At 58.6% G+C, this 12,134-nt stretch overlaps 5 protein-coding genes across 5 annotated transcripts; 2 read left to right on the top strand and 3 right to left on the bottom strand.

The window, feature by feature from the left end:
* Positions 1 to 454: 454 nt before the first annotated feature.
* On the top strand, positions 455 to 1,618 carry CGCS363_v010916 (Isoflavone reductase-like protein TP7; the record flags this gene model as incomplete). Its single annotated transcript, XM_036642765.1, has 4 exons — positions 455 to 541; positions 601 to 885; positions 957 to 1,295; positions 1,352 to 1,618. The coding sequence occupies 4 exons, from the start codon at positions 455 to 457 to the stop codon at positions 1,616 to 1,618; spliced, it is 978 nt and encodes a 325-aa protein (XP_036491638.1).
* A 215-nt stretch (positions 1,619 to 1,833) lies between these two features.
* Positions 1,834 to 4,209, bottom strand: ATJ13 (Chaperone protein dnaJ 13; the record flags this gene model as incomplete). The annotated part of the gene is made up of 1 exon (XM_036642764.1): positions 1,834 to 4,209. One exon carries the CDS (start codon positions 4,207 to 4,209, stop codon positions 1,834 to 1,836), a length of 2,376 nt encoding a protein of 791 aa, XP_036491939.1.
* Positions 4,210 to 5,238: 1,029 nt separating this feature from the next.
* Positions 5,239 to 7,137, top strand: CGCS363_v010914 (Transcription factor BOA15; the record flags this gene model as incomplete). The annotated part of the gene is made up of 4 exons (XM_036642763.1): positions 5,239 to 5,718; positions 5,770 to 6,204; positions 6,257 to 6,403; positions 6,457 to 7,137. 4 exons carry the CDS (start codon positions 5,239 to 5,241, stop codon positions 7,135 to 7,137), a joined length of 1,743 nt encoding a protein of 580 aa, XP_036492320.1.
* Positions 7,138 to 7,216: 79 nt separating this feature from the next.
* On the bottom strand, positions 7,217 to 8,572 carry CGCS363_v010913 (uncharacterized protein; the record flags this gene model as incomplete). The annotated part of the gene is made up of 1 exon (XM_036642762.1): positions 7,217 to 8,572. The coding sequence occupies one exon, from the start codon at positions 8,570 to 8,572 to the stop codon at positions 7,217 to 7,219; it is 1,356 nt and encodes a 451-aa protein (XP_036491938.1).
* Positions 8,573 to 9,087: 515 nt separating this feature from the next.
* On the bottom strand, positions 9,088 to 11,492 carry CGCS363_v010912 (putative WD repeat-containing protein; the record flags this gene model as incomplete). Its single annotated transcript, XM_036642761.1, has 5 exons — positions 9,088 to 9,718; positions 9,768 to 10,866; positions 10,922 to 11,155; positions 11,215 to 11,317; positions 11,373 to 11,492. The coding sequence occupies 5 exons, from the start codon at positions 11,490 to 11,492 to the stop codon at positions 9,088 to 9,090; spliced, it is 2,187 nt and encodes a 728-aa protein (XP_036491635.1).
* Positions 11,493 to 12,134: the final 642 nt, after the last annotated feature.

Genomic DNA, 12,134 nt, shown 5'->3' with positions numbered 1-12,134 from the left:
GGTGTAATTACTTTTTTTGACAAGTTCAGTGAATATATTTTTGGTCTGCCGAATAAATGCAAAGTCGTTTCTATGAGAAACCCCTACAACCTAGTAAACTTATAAGACCTGTGCACAAGTCCGCCAAAGAACAACCCATGAAGTCCGCTAGACCCCACAAACTCCGCAAACAACTTGCTCATCCCGAGAACGCTGCCTTCGTTAGTGATCGTATTCGTGTTCAAGCGGAATCATTTGCGGCAGCAATCGAGAGCGCATCTGCCGAATCACCAAATCCAAATTATAGATTCACCATTCTTACAAACTTGTCTGAATGGACCGGACGAAGGCCGGACGGGCCGCTCTTCCAGAGACACCGGATCAAGATATAATGCAAATAGACCGGTGTGAAAATGCTCATCCATCTCAACTCAAAAATTACTCTCAGATCACGTTGAAAGATACTTAAGACACAATGGCGAAGACTTCAGTTGCAATTGTTGGTGCGACGGGCGAGACCGGGCACTTCATCATCGACGCCCTCCTCGAATCTGATGCCTTCGTAAGTCTTACGCAACCAACTCCTTCGCTTACTGTAAGGAAAATGCTCACGGCCTTCAGGAAATCACCGCCATCGCTCGTCCCTCCTCAGCGACCAACCAAAAGTACACCAATCTCCGCTCCCGTGGGGTCAAGGTCACCGCCGTAGAACTCACCGGTCCTGAAGATGCACTCGTCGAAGCCCTCGCCAACATTGACGTCGTCATTTCGACAGTCTCCGTCGCCTCCTTCAAGGACCAGGTCCCGCTCGCTAAAGCCGCCAAAAAGGCTGGCGTCAAACGCTTCGTGCCCAGCGAGTTTGCGATGGTGATCCCGCCCAAGGGTGTCCACGACCTACAGGATATGGTACGTCAAATTCCCCTTCTTTAAGGCCTGATCCGCGCTATCCCTAAGTCCGAATGCTGAATTCCTCAAAGAAAACGGATGTCCTCAACGAGATCAAGCGCCTGCATCTCCCGTGGACCGTCATCAACGTGGGCTGGTGGTACGCCGGCTTCCTGCCCCGCCTCGCCTCCGGGCGGACAGACTACATACGTCCCGCGGCCCTGTTCCCCGAGCAAAATTTCGTCCCGGGCGACGGGGAAGCCGTCTGCTCCATGATCGACTCGCGCGATGTCGGCCGCTACGTGGCGCGCATCATCCAGGACCCCAGAACATTGAACAAGCAGGTCTTAGCAAGCAATTTTGCGCCCAAGTTGAACGAGCTGTACAGCTTGATGGAAGAGATCTCTGGCGAGAAGATTGAAAAGACCTACGTGAGTCAGCCCCTTTGTTGATGAGTGTCTACTTCATGATTGACATGTTTTCCCAGCTTTCTGCACAGGATATCGAAAGCCAGATTCAGCAGAGCAGAGAGAAGATTGCGGCCGGCCAGACGAATTATATGACGCAGGTGGGATTGATGATGTTGCAGTATCAATACTCTGCCGGGGTACGGCATGACAACACCCCCGAGTATGCCGAGTACTTGGGATACCTGCTCACGACGGACTTGTATCCGGATTTCAAGCAGATTACGTACCGGGAGTTCTTCCAGGAGGCCCTCGACGGCAAGGCAAGAGCAGCCTACAGCGAGTGAGCTCAAGGAGACAGGTAGCATGTAGTTAACTCCGCATTGTAATCAAAAGGATTTGCAAGCCTTTCTGGCTTGAACTATCTGCATACTCTTCTGTCCAGCCAAGGCTGAAACGGGATATCCTTAATCCAATAACACCAGCTCATGCCCCCATACCCTTCGCGTCGTCCCATCATACCTTCATATCCATCATATCGACATCTCGTCATAAAACCAATTCATGTTGCGCTCCTTTTAGGAGGCGGGAGAACCAGTTCATCCCGCCCCATAACCTCGATAGTCCGCTCCTTCCCCTTCCAAAGATACCTCACATGAAGCGCCTTTCGCCTCAGCGGCGCCGGATCCCAGAACCCCAACATCGACCCCTTCCTCACACCCGCCGGGATCTTCAGCTTGCCATCCTCAACCAACGCCGCAACAGCCAACGTCACGTCCGCAACCTCCTCGAGTGCCCAGTCCGCGCCTTCTTTGACTCCAAACTTGGCGCTCAGAATCACAAGCCCGCGTCGCTTCCGCTCGGCGTGCTGCCTGGCCTCCACGGGCCCCGCAAGCAGCGCCGCAATGTCGTCCGCCGCGGCGCGCTTGCGGTTGATGTACGACTGCAGATCGATCTCCATCGGCGGCGCGCGCTTGCGCTTCGCGAGGAAATGTCTGGCCGCGAACGCGACGAGGGGCACGGCGCTGGCGTAGAAGAAGACGGCGGGGCTGTACTCTGCGCGCGGCGAGAGGAGGAGCGGGATGCTCAGCCGCTGGCTGAGGCGCGACCAGTACAGCGACAGGTGCAGGCTGTGCAGGCTGACGCCGAACTCGAGGCCGAGCTTGGAGAAGCGGCCGACGTTCCAGAGGTTGCGGACGGCGAGGTAGCGGTCCAGGAGCGTGTTGGAGCAGAGTTCTACCTCGAGCCGCGTCGGCTTCGAGCCGGGGAGGGGCAGGTCGCGGCCGTAGCGGAGATACGCCGCCGCCGCGGTGGCTGTGAGAGACGTCGAGACAGTCCAGGAGGCGTCGTTGTTGGTGCTGTTGTTCTCGTAATCCAGCCCGCGAATGCCGCATTCGCCCCTCGGGGAATCTTCATGGCCTGCCGAGGGCACCCGCTCGGGAGAGGTCGTGTATCCCACCTCGAAGCTCGCGGAGGTCTTCATGGGGAACTCGGTGAGCAGCTGGGTCTTGCTGACCTGCGAGAAGTCGGCGAGGAACTTGATCGTCTCGCCCGGCCACATGCTCCAGTCGCCGCTGTCGGCGAAGGCGTAGGCCGTCCCGGCGCCGAGCCAGCGGTGCACGCCGACCGCGATGCGGGGCGGCTCGCGGTACCACGGCCTCCCCGAGCGCAGGCTGCCTTCGAGGACGACTGGGTTCGTGCTGTTCGGGAGATGGATGGGGTGGGATACCCGCGCTGTTAGTGATGATTCTGGGAGAGCCTCGCTCTCCACTTCGACTGTCGTCTTTGCTATATGGTCTTCATCCGTTCGGTGGATGATATCCTGGTGGAACTTGAAACTGATCATGGGACATGGCCGCTGCTCAGCCAGTTGGATTATACGCTTGCGAGGGATCGTCAGTGGCAGCAGAGGCTGGTAACGATCTGCCAGCAACGGTAGCGGAACTCGATAAATCTCTTCAACGATGCCATACACAGACCCCGTCAGAGTCAGCTGTGGCGGAGGCAGATACACCATCGACTCCCTCGCCTGCTCAACCCCCTTCTCCTCGGTGACCGCGATAGACGGCACTTTTTTCGACACGGCCAATCCACACTGGCCAAAATTAAACGTCGATCTATCCAGAAGACGCCCCCAGGCCGGCAACCCGACTGTGACGGAGTGGCTCAACGTAAAGTCCAGCGGCGTCAGCGCAGAACTCTGCCTCACGGCCTTGGACACGTCGAACCGGATCCCCAGATCCGACGACGTCTGGACCACGTCCGCCGCCCTCTGCCGCAGCTGCTCCTTCAGCGACAGGTCGTACGCGTACCGGTAGTCCTCGTCGACGGGGAACTCGGGCACGTCGTGCGTCAGATCGCGCAGCTGGCTCGCGTCGTACAGCGCCCGCCGGTGCGGGTCGATCAGCGTCTCGAAGCCGCGCTGCACCTGGCTGAACCACGGCTGCGCGATCGCGTGCAGGTTCTCCGGCAGCCCGTCCTTGTGCAGATACAGCAGCAGGCGGTGGTAGGCCTTGCGCACCTGGTCCGGGGTGAGCGTCGGGTCCTTGGGCAGACACAGCAGGTCGTAGTAGTCGCCCTCGACGCCGTCGGCCTCCTGCTGCAGCGCCGCGAGATCGCCAACGGTGACGGTGCTGTCGTCGCCGCCGCCGACGTCGTCCATCATCTCGGAGGCGAGGGTCATGCGCTCGAGGTAGGAGGAGGCGTCGTCGTCGCCGAACTCGTACTCGCGGCGGGTGGCGGCGAACTGCTCGTTGAGGGAGAAGCGCGACGCTGTGGAGCGCAGGCTGAGGTTGCTGTGGTTCGCCGGGGCGTGGAGGTAGGTATAGTCTTCTCCCCAGACGGCGGAGGATCGGGCGGAGGAGTTTCGCGAGGGCCCCGCGCCGCCGCGGGTTCGGAGGACCCGGAGGCTGCCGGGGCGGCTGGAGGGGTCAGCCATTCCTTTTTTGCGGTGTTTTTTGCGGAAATTATTACGGAGGCGGAGGGGGGGAATTGCGGCGGCGGCGGGGTTGAGCTGAGCGACAACGACAACGACAAAGGAGAGTGACGAGAAGGTGGGAGAGGGGGAATCGAGAGGAAGATGGGCGCAAAGCGGTCGGAGGAGGAGGAGGAGGGCTGGTGATATTACTCACACTTCTCTCGGCCGACCCTCTTGTTTACATTGTCGGGGAACAACAGTTCGTTCGTTCGTGGTCATGGCCGTCAAGCTGGGCGGAGATCAGGGGGGCCAATTGGTGCTAATCACACGGCGCACAGGGGTCCATCCCGGGAACGGCGTCATGTTCTGCTGTCGTTTCTTGGGTCGCCCAACGTCGGTTTTGGGCGGTTCTTGAGGTTGTTCGTCCGGGTGGTGACAAGGGTATCCCCGGGTTCATACTTCGTTGGAAGCAACTTGTTGACCAGTGTCGCAGCATATTACCTAATCGGCGCTGAGATGGAGGGCCGTAAGCTGCTTTGTTATCGAGATCTACTGGCAATCAACTGACTGTTCATGAAGTCAAGGGTGAGATGTTATCCAATTTGAATGACGTAGTATTTCTCCTTGAGATTTCTTGAACCAGATGTTTGCAGCAATAATGTGACCATTCACTCGCTGTTGTTGTAATGGAGCGGATGTTATGCGACGGCCCCACTGCGCCGGCAAAAGAGCCGGAGGCTGGGTTTACTGCTGCCGTCTTACTTCGTGCTTTCAGTCGTCTTCAACAACTTGGTCTTAATGACATTCTCAGAACAAACTCACAAAATAATGTCACACCTAATGAGATTGAAAATGCAGCACGTATTGGAATTCCAACGTCTAACCAAAAGGGAGATAAGCTTAATGACCCTAGGTGAACACCCAATGCCTAAAGCGTTAGCACCAACCCCTAAAGTGTCCGTTCATCAGCCCTACGACCCTCACTCCCATTCCCAAAATCTCCCAACTAGAAGCCCCCACCATCAAGTTCACCATGAACACACTACCAAGATGTCAACTCTCTTCTTGACCCCGCGGGACCGCTACCCCTCCGACTCCAAAGCCCCGCAAGCCTGTGGCAGCTGCAAACGACAGAAGCGCAAATGCGACAAGGCGTTGCCGGCCTGCGGGCTGTGCACCCGCATGGAGCGCCGCTGCGACTACGTCGAGTCCGCTCAGGCTGCCCCCACGGCGGACGACTTTGCGGCGCTGCAGCAGAGACTCGCCGAGCTTGAGGGCCGTATCAACGACAATGGCGGCGGCGCGTCCGGCGGTGTTGGCGGGGTGGCTACCAGCTCCGGCCCAAGTCCCGTGTCGGACCCCTCCGCCTCGGGACCGAGCATCAACAACGACTCGCCGGCATACCCTGCCGTGGAGCCGCTTTGGGAACAACAGACGGCCTCCCAGTTCCCGCCAGACGTCTTCCTCGACATGGCAACGTACGAATGGCTAAATCAGCCAGTCCCCAAACCTTTTATCGAAGTTCCTGCCGTGCGTCCTCTTCTCCCTCCCTGGACCCCTATCTCTCTAACACCATCGCAGGAAGTCCTCCAACACCTGGGCGACGGCACGTCAGTCCAGTTCTCCATCGCAACATACTTCACCACAGTCCACCCCTGGCTCCCCATCGTCTCCAAGAAGCGCATGAACATGGGCGTCGCCCTCAGCCAAGGCGGGCCCGACCTCGCCATGCTCTTCCTCGCCATGAAGCTCATGACGACGCACCCCGAACCGGACAGCAACATGCCCGCCGCCCGGATGCCGCTCTACCGCGTCGCCAAGCGCTTCATGTCGCTGCTGGAAAACGGCGGCGCGACCTCGCTCATGGCCCTGCAGTCCATGCTGCTGATCGCCCACTTCGAGTACGCGCACGGGATATACCCAGCCGCGTGGATCACCGCCGGCTCGTGTGTGCGGTACGCCGATTTCCTCGGCCTGCCGACCTTTCAAGAAGGGAACCTGCTCCTCAGCTCGCCGGTATGAGTCCCTTTTACACCACAATGCTTCAGCAGAGCTAATGTCAACGTAGACGACCTGGACCGAGCTGGAAGAACGCAAGCGGACGTGGTGGGCGATCCTCATCCTCGACCGCTTCATCTGCATCGGCAACAAGAAGCGCTACCTCTCGCCAGACCCCGCCGAGAACGAGACCCTACCCGCCGACGACGAGGCTTGGGTAAGACTTCACTTTTTCCTTAACTTAATTCCACGTACTGACTGCTACCCCAGGACCAAGGCCGCGTCGACCGCGCAGTCCACCACACCATCTCCTCCCCGGCCCCCTCCCCGCCAACATCCCCCTTCCCAACCCTCTGCCGCTGCGCCCTCCTCACCGCAAAAGTCCTCACCCACGTCCGCAGCCGCGAGCCACCCATCCCCGACGCCGCATCCCTCTCCGAAGCCCTAACCACCGCCCTCGCCTCCCTGCCCTCAGACCTGCCCTACCTCGCGCCCCGCTGCGTCCTCCTCTCGAGCGCCATCCTCCTCTACGACTTCTACTGCTGCCCAGCCACCCCCACCGGCCGCATCCGCACCCCGGACGAGACGACGCAGCAGATCCACGCCGTCGAGGGCATCCGCCGGCTGAGCGGCGACATCGCCGACCTGGCGCGTGAGCTGCTGCTCCTGGCAGCGTCGATCGAGGACGGGAAGAAGGGTGACAGTACGGACATTGGCGTGATCAGTCCGCTAATCCTGGACGCGCTGTACGGCGCGGCGAATACCCTCGCGTGGCTTGTGCGCGAGGAGGGCTCCGCTGAGTGCGAGGAGGCCGTAGCTGTCATCAAGCAGTGTCTAGTGAAGCTCGGGGGTAGGTGGAGGTTGGCGGGGGAGTATTTGCGCATGTTGGAGGAGCAGGCGTTTGCGTACACGATGCAAGATCAGGGTCATTCGACGATACGTATCAGATGATGAATACCTGGCTGAATTCAGGCTTATATCTGTATATGTACAACTATATAATGGTGCTCTGTTGATGGTCTATGGACTCTTAATTCAAGACAGGTTTCCACCCGTTCCTCCTCACAAACCCAACAACCCCCTCGTCCTTCAAAACCTCACTCCCAAGCCGCCCCGTCACAACGCTCCTCTCAACTTCAACCCCTCTCACGTAAAAAGGATATCTCAATCTCCCCTCATCCTCATCTTCCTCGTCATCATGCTTCCTTACCCACTTGCCCCGCCTCTTCACAAACCCGCTCGCCTCCCGGTCAAGCGACAAGTACCACCTCCTCTGATACACGCTGCCCACGCTGTTCTCAGCCCCCTGATACGCGTTCGTCATCCTCACCCCCTCGTCCTCCAGCTCCCTCAGTTCCCTCTCAACGCCCGTCAACTCCTTCTCCCCATCCCCATCTTCCACCCCATGGTCCGGCACAACACCGCCCCCATCTTCATCCTCATCCTCATCCTCACCCTCGGAACTGGTCTCAACCACAACCTTCCCCCTCCCCGGCCCGCCCCTCCGCCGCCTCTTCCTCGCCGGCCGCCCAAGCAACCCCTCACTCCTCCTCCTCCCCTCAAAATCCTCCCCCTTGGTCAGCCTCAAATTCAACACATATCCCCTCGGAAGCCGCTGCCCATGCAACCTCACCAGAATCTTCCTCTTCCCAAACGCCCTCGCCAACTTCTCCTGCTCCGTCATCCCACCACCACTCTCCCCCTCCCCTTCCTCTTCTTCCTCCTCCCCGCCAGACGCCGGATCATCCCCCGGCCCTGGCCGCCCCCTCTCCAGCACCTCATACCTCCCACAGTCCCAAACAACCAAACTCCCCGTATGCCAGCTCCCCGTCTCGACCACATGGTTCCACAAACAATGCACCCGCGTCTCCGTCGCGTTCCTATTCAACCGCCGCGAGTTCGCGTCCCCAGGCAGCCCGTACATCACCGCCCAGCTCACGCTGCTCGTCTCGTTGATCTGCAGCCGCAGGTCGTAGTGCGTCCCTGCGACCGGGTGGTCGTGCTGGTGCACCACGAAATGCGCCCCCTTCGCGGAGCCCGCGTTGCTTTCGTAAAGCGCCCGCTGCGCCGTTGCTGGGGGGAGGTGTGGTGTGCCGGCCGGGTAGGGTGAGAGCACATGCGCGGCGAGGTGTGTGAAGAAATGCGAGGCTGGGTCCGGATGGGAGGCGGCGCCGGATTCAAGGGCCGCGGAGAGCGATGGGCCAGATGGAGGAGAAGGTGCTTCTGCGGGAGGGCTTCTCCCCTGGTCGGCCTGCTCAGGTTTCGTGTTCGGGGACTGCGTCTGGGGCAACTCCAATGACCACTCTAGATTCTTCTTCTTTATGAATGGATTCGGGATGAGGTCCGGGCTGTGAAGCCTCTTGGCCGGGCTTTTGGCGGTGGCCATGTGTCCATGAGGCTGGAATGACCGTTTTGGTGGTGATGTGAGAGGAAAATTGACCGAGAGCTCAGTCTTATGTTTCAGATGAGATGATTCTCATTCAATGCTTCACTGAGTGCTCAGGAGGATGCATGAGTGTGCACCCATTGCTTTGGCTCTCGCTCATAATTGCAATTGATTGGCTCTAGAGTGAGCTTAGTCACCCATCATTTACACTTCACTACTGAGTAAATATTGGAATTGAAAAGGAAATCTATCGACGCGGCACATCATTTCCTTGACGAGAAACCTTTTGCTTCCGTCCTTGTTATACCCTAGCAACGCCATGCCATGCAAACAAATCCGTTCGCGAGTGTTAATTTCACAATGCCCTTTACTTCTGCCTCAACCGAGGCCTTCTTTGCTCCTCATCAAAGCTGGCATTGTTCGCCTTAATTTCATGTTCCGCATCCAAGCAACGCTTTTCTCCATGATTCATTGTACCTGTCGCGGTCCAGACGCACTGAATATGTGAATGCCCATCAAGGCTTCTGCTCCACAAGTGTCGGCGCGATCCGTCTCTTCTTGGGCTCAGTGCCCTCTTCCTTGTCCCCTTCACTGGCTTCTCGCTTTGTCCCACTCGCAGGTGTCACGCTGGACGCTGTTCCAGCTGCTGTCGAGCTGGTGGCTGGGACAGCAGCATTAGTCCGAGGGGTCTCGGGTGGTGTCGTAATGGGCACGCCAGTGACCTTGGTAGAGTTGGCCACGGCGATGCCTGGAACGCTGCCGACGATGAGGTTCGGGTTAGTCACCACTTGCGATGACTGAGTCGCTACAGATGAAGTAGAGTTCGATCGTGCAGGCGACTGGGGCCTCTGGCTGACGAAGCCGGCTGGAGGCGGCGACGGAGCAGTGAAGGAACTCGTTGAGTTCCGATGATGATGGCCCGATCCATTGCGGTAGGGGGAGGGCGGGGCGAACACTGACGACGGGGTCGGGATGGGGGTGCCCTGGCTGGATGAGGTTGTCGCAGGTGTGGCACCCGGCACAGTAGGGTTTTTGGGTGTCGGCAGATCCCCTTGGTAAGCCTGTCCAAGCTCGCCTGGCGCGAATGAGAGCGTGGAGCAGAAGCCGTCCGAGGAAGATACCAGGAGCGTCAATCCATCGCTCGACCTACATAATTGTTAGCATATCATAGTATTAAGTCATCATGCACACGTACCATGCGAGATCAGTGAATGTAGCGCAGTGCAGGTTGCTGACGATGCAGATTGGGGTCTGCTGCTGAGAATCGTACAAGAGCACAGAGTCTTGGGTTGCAACGGCATAGATCATGCGGTACGGCAATGCGAACGCTGCCTTGGGGCCGGGGGTGGAAGCGCCGGTCTCGGGTTTGCTCGTTGGCGTTGACGAGTCGGGAACTGAAGTCGGGGGTGGAGGTGGTTCCATCACGGAAGTGGCCGCCGCTGGCTTCGAGACCGGCTCCGGGAGCGCCGGGATAGGTTCCTCTGAGGACGACGTATCGATGGTGATGTGTTTGGTAACAGGCGGGGACGTCCGCAGAGTATAGAACACGGGCGAGCACTTGACCACGACCGAAGGCTTCTTGTGACCAGGCAAGTGGGCAATGGGCGCCTTGTTGATGCCACCTCTAGTATAGATGTACACCGTGTTGGTGACCTCGTATGTCGGCTTTGCATTGCCTTCTGAAGGATGTTGAGTCTGATATTGACCAGCTGGGGTGAGTAGGAGGCTTCCGTCAGGGGTGAAAGTCAGGCGCCTGAAGAAGGACGAAAGTGTCTCGTTGGCATAGAGGAGCGCGTTCTTCGTGCCTAGAGGGCCAAGGCCACCCGAGGGATGCGGCTTCGTGCTCGGTGAAGGCTCAATCGGCATCACAGCGGGTAGAGGCATAGACGGGGCCGGAGAGGGCGAGCGCCTCGACGAGAAGGACGAGCGTCTGCTGTGGCTAATCACGCTCGGCGGGTTCATCGGGAGAGCTATCGAGGTCGGGGTTCCAGGAGCTGAAGGGACCGGGGAGCCCACTGCCGCCTCGACGGAGAGGTAGGATCTACCAAAGTCTGGGGGTGCAGGGCTGCTAGAGGATATGCGCCTGGGCGGCAGATCGCTCTTGTTGTGGCTCGCAATCTTAGAAGGCTTGTCGTCGTGAGAACCACTCAGGGTGTGCTGGCCGTCCTTCGTCTTCAGGGAGTAGATGTGAACGGATCGGTCGGACGATTGGGTTGCAATGTACTCGTTGAGAGGATCCCACGCGACGCCCTGGACGTAGTGGCTATGCTCTGCGATCTGACGAACGAGGGTACCTGCTTGGGTCAGCAACCGTGTGCGCAAGGGTTCTCGTGTGAGAGATTGAGGTACCGCTAGTGGCATTGTAGATGCGAGCAATGTTGTCCATGCTTCCAATAATGAAGAATTGACTGTCGGGCGACCAGGCGAGGTCGTATATCTCGGATCCGCTAGATCGACACATGTGCTTCGTGCGCCACGTCTCCTTGTCTTCGAGGCCCTCGTTGCCAAAGGCAGGGCCGCTGTGCTCGGACTGGACCCAGAGGATCACATTTCCGTCGTCGCCAGCAGAGGCAAGAATATCACCTGGTGAATGCAAGGTCAGCTATTGCCGGAGTGCAGCGCCGCGCCGTTAGTGATCGTACCTTTTGGGGCCCATCGGACGACATTGACAGCCTGGGTGTGCTTGCTCAGGGTTGACAGGTATTCGACCTTGCGATCCTCTCCATCACTCTCGACCTTCCAGAGCTGTGTGAAGCGTCAGCCTCGGGGGCACGAATGCGGGTATCAAAATCCGACGTACTCTCACGTTGTTGTCTCCTCCAGCCGTGGCTAGCCGGCCCTTCCCTTGCGGCTCGAAATGGGCCGAGTAGACGGGGGCATTCTGGTCATGCCAATTGATGATTAGAGGCGTGCTCTTCATCGTGAATGCGCGTGCGGTCGATTGCTGACAGACATGTGCAGGATCGGGAGAGGCAGGTTGGTGTCTGCGCGGTCGACTCGTACGATGGTATCGCGGCGGCGGGGAGGGCACGTGTGTTGGAGATGGGTTGTTACCGAAGAGGAAGTTTTACCGGCAGGAGCTTGGATCGACGATTCGAGTCGGGAAGCTTCGTGCAGCGAGTCTGCAGCGTCCGCGTCGGATGAGGGGTGGGCAGGCGAAGGACGTTCAAGCTTGCTTCCTGAGCATCTGCAGCAGCTTGGGGGGTGGAAGGGGGATCGGGGCTGGCTGGAGCAGCTTCGAGGTGCAGAAGTAGTAGTAGCAGCAGCAGCGGGAGGTTGGTTCGCTTCGTTGGTTGGCCGTGGGGATCGATGGGTTGATGTTGGACAAGACGGCCGGCGTTTATACCACCAAGCGTGTTGAATGGTTGGACGATGGGTGGTTTGGACAAAGGGAGAGGAAGCAGAAGGGGGGGAAGAGTTGGAAAATGAATTCGAGAGAAAGGGCTAAAGGGAAATTGTCACGAGGGAGACTAATAATGGATGAAAGGTCGTTCCCGCATCGGGTGGAGTTTGATTCTGAGGTGGTTCGCTTTGGTTTGGACGTGGCCGTGGACCGGGAGGT

This window comes from Colletotrichum siamense, assembly GCF_013390195.1.
Source record: "Colletotrichum siamense strain Cg363 chromosome Unknown KSG_Cg363_contig07, whole genome shotgun sequence".
NCBI classification, from domain to species: Eukaryota; Fungi; Ascomycota; class Sordariomycetes; order Glomerellales; family Glomerellaceae; genus Colletotrichum; species Colletotrichum siamense.
This window is presented reverse-complemented; position numbering and strand designations above follow the sequence as displayed.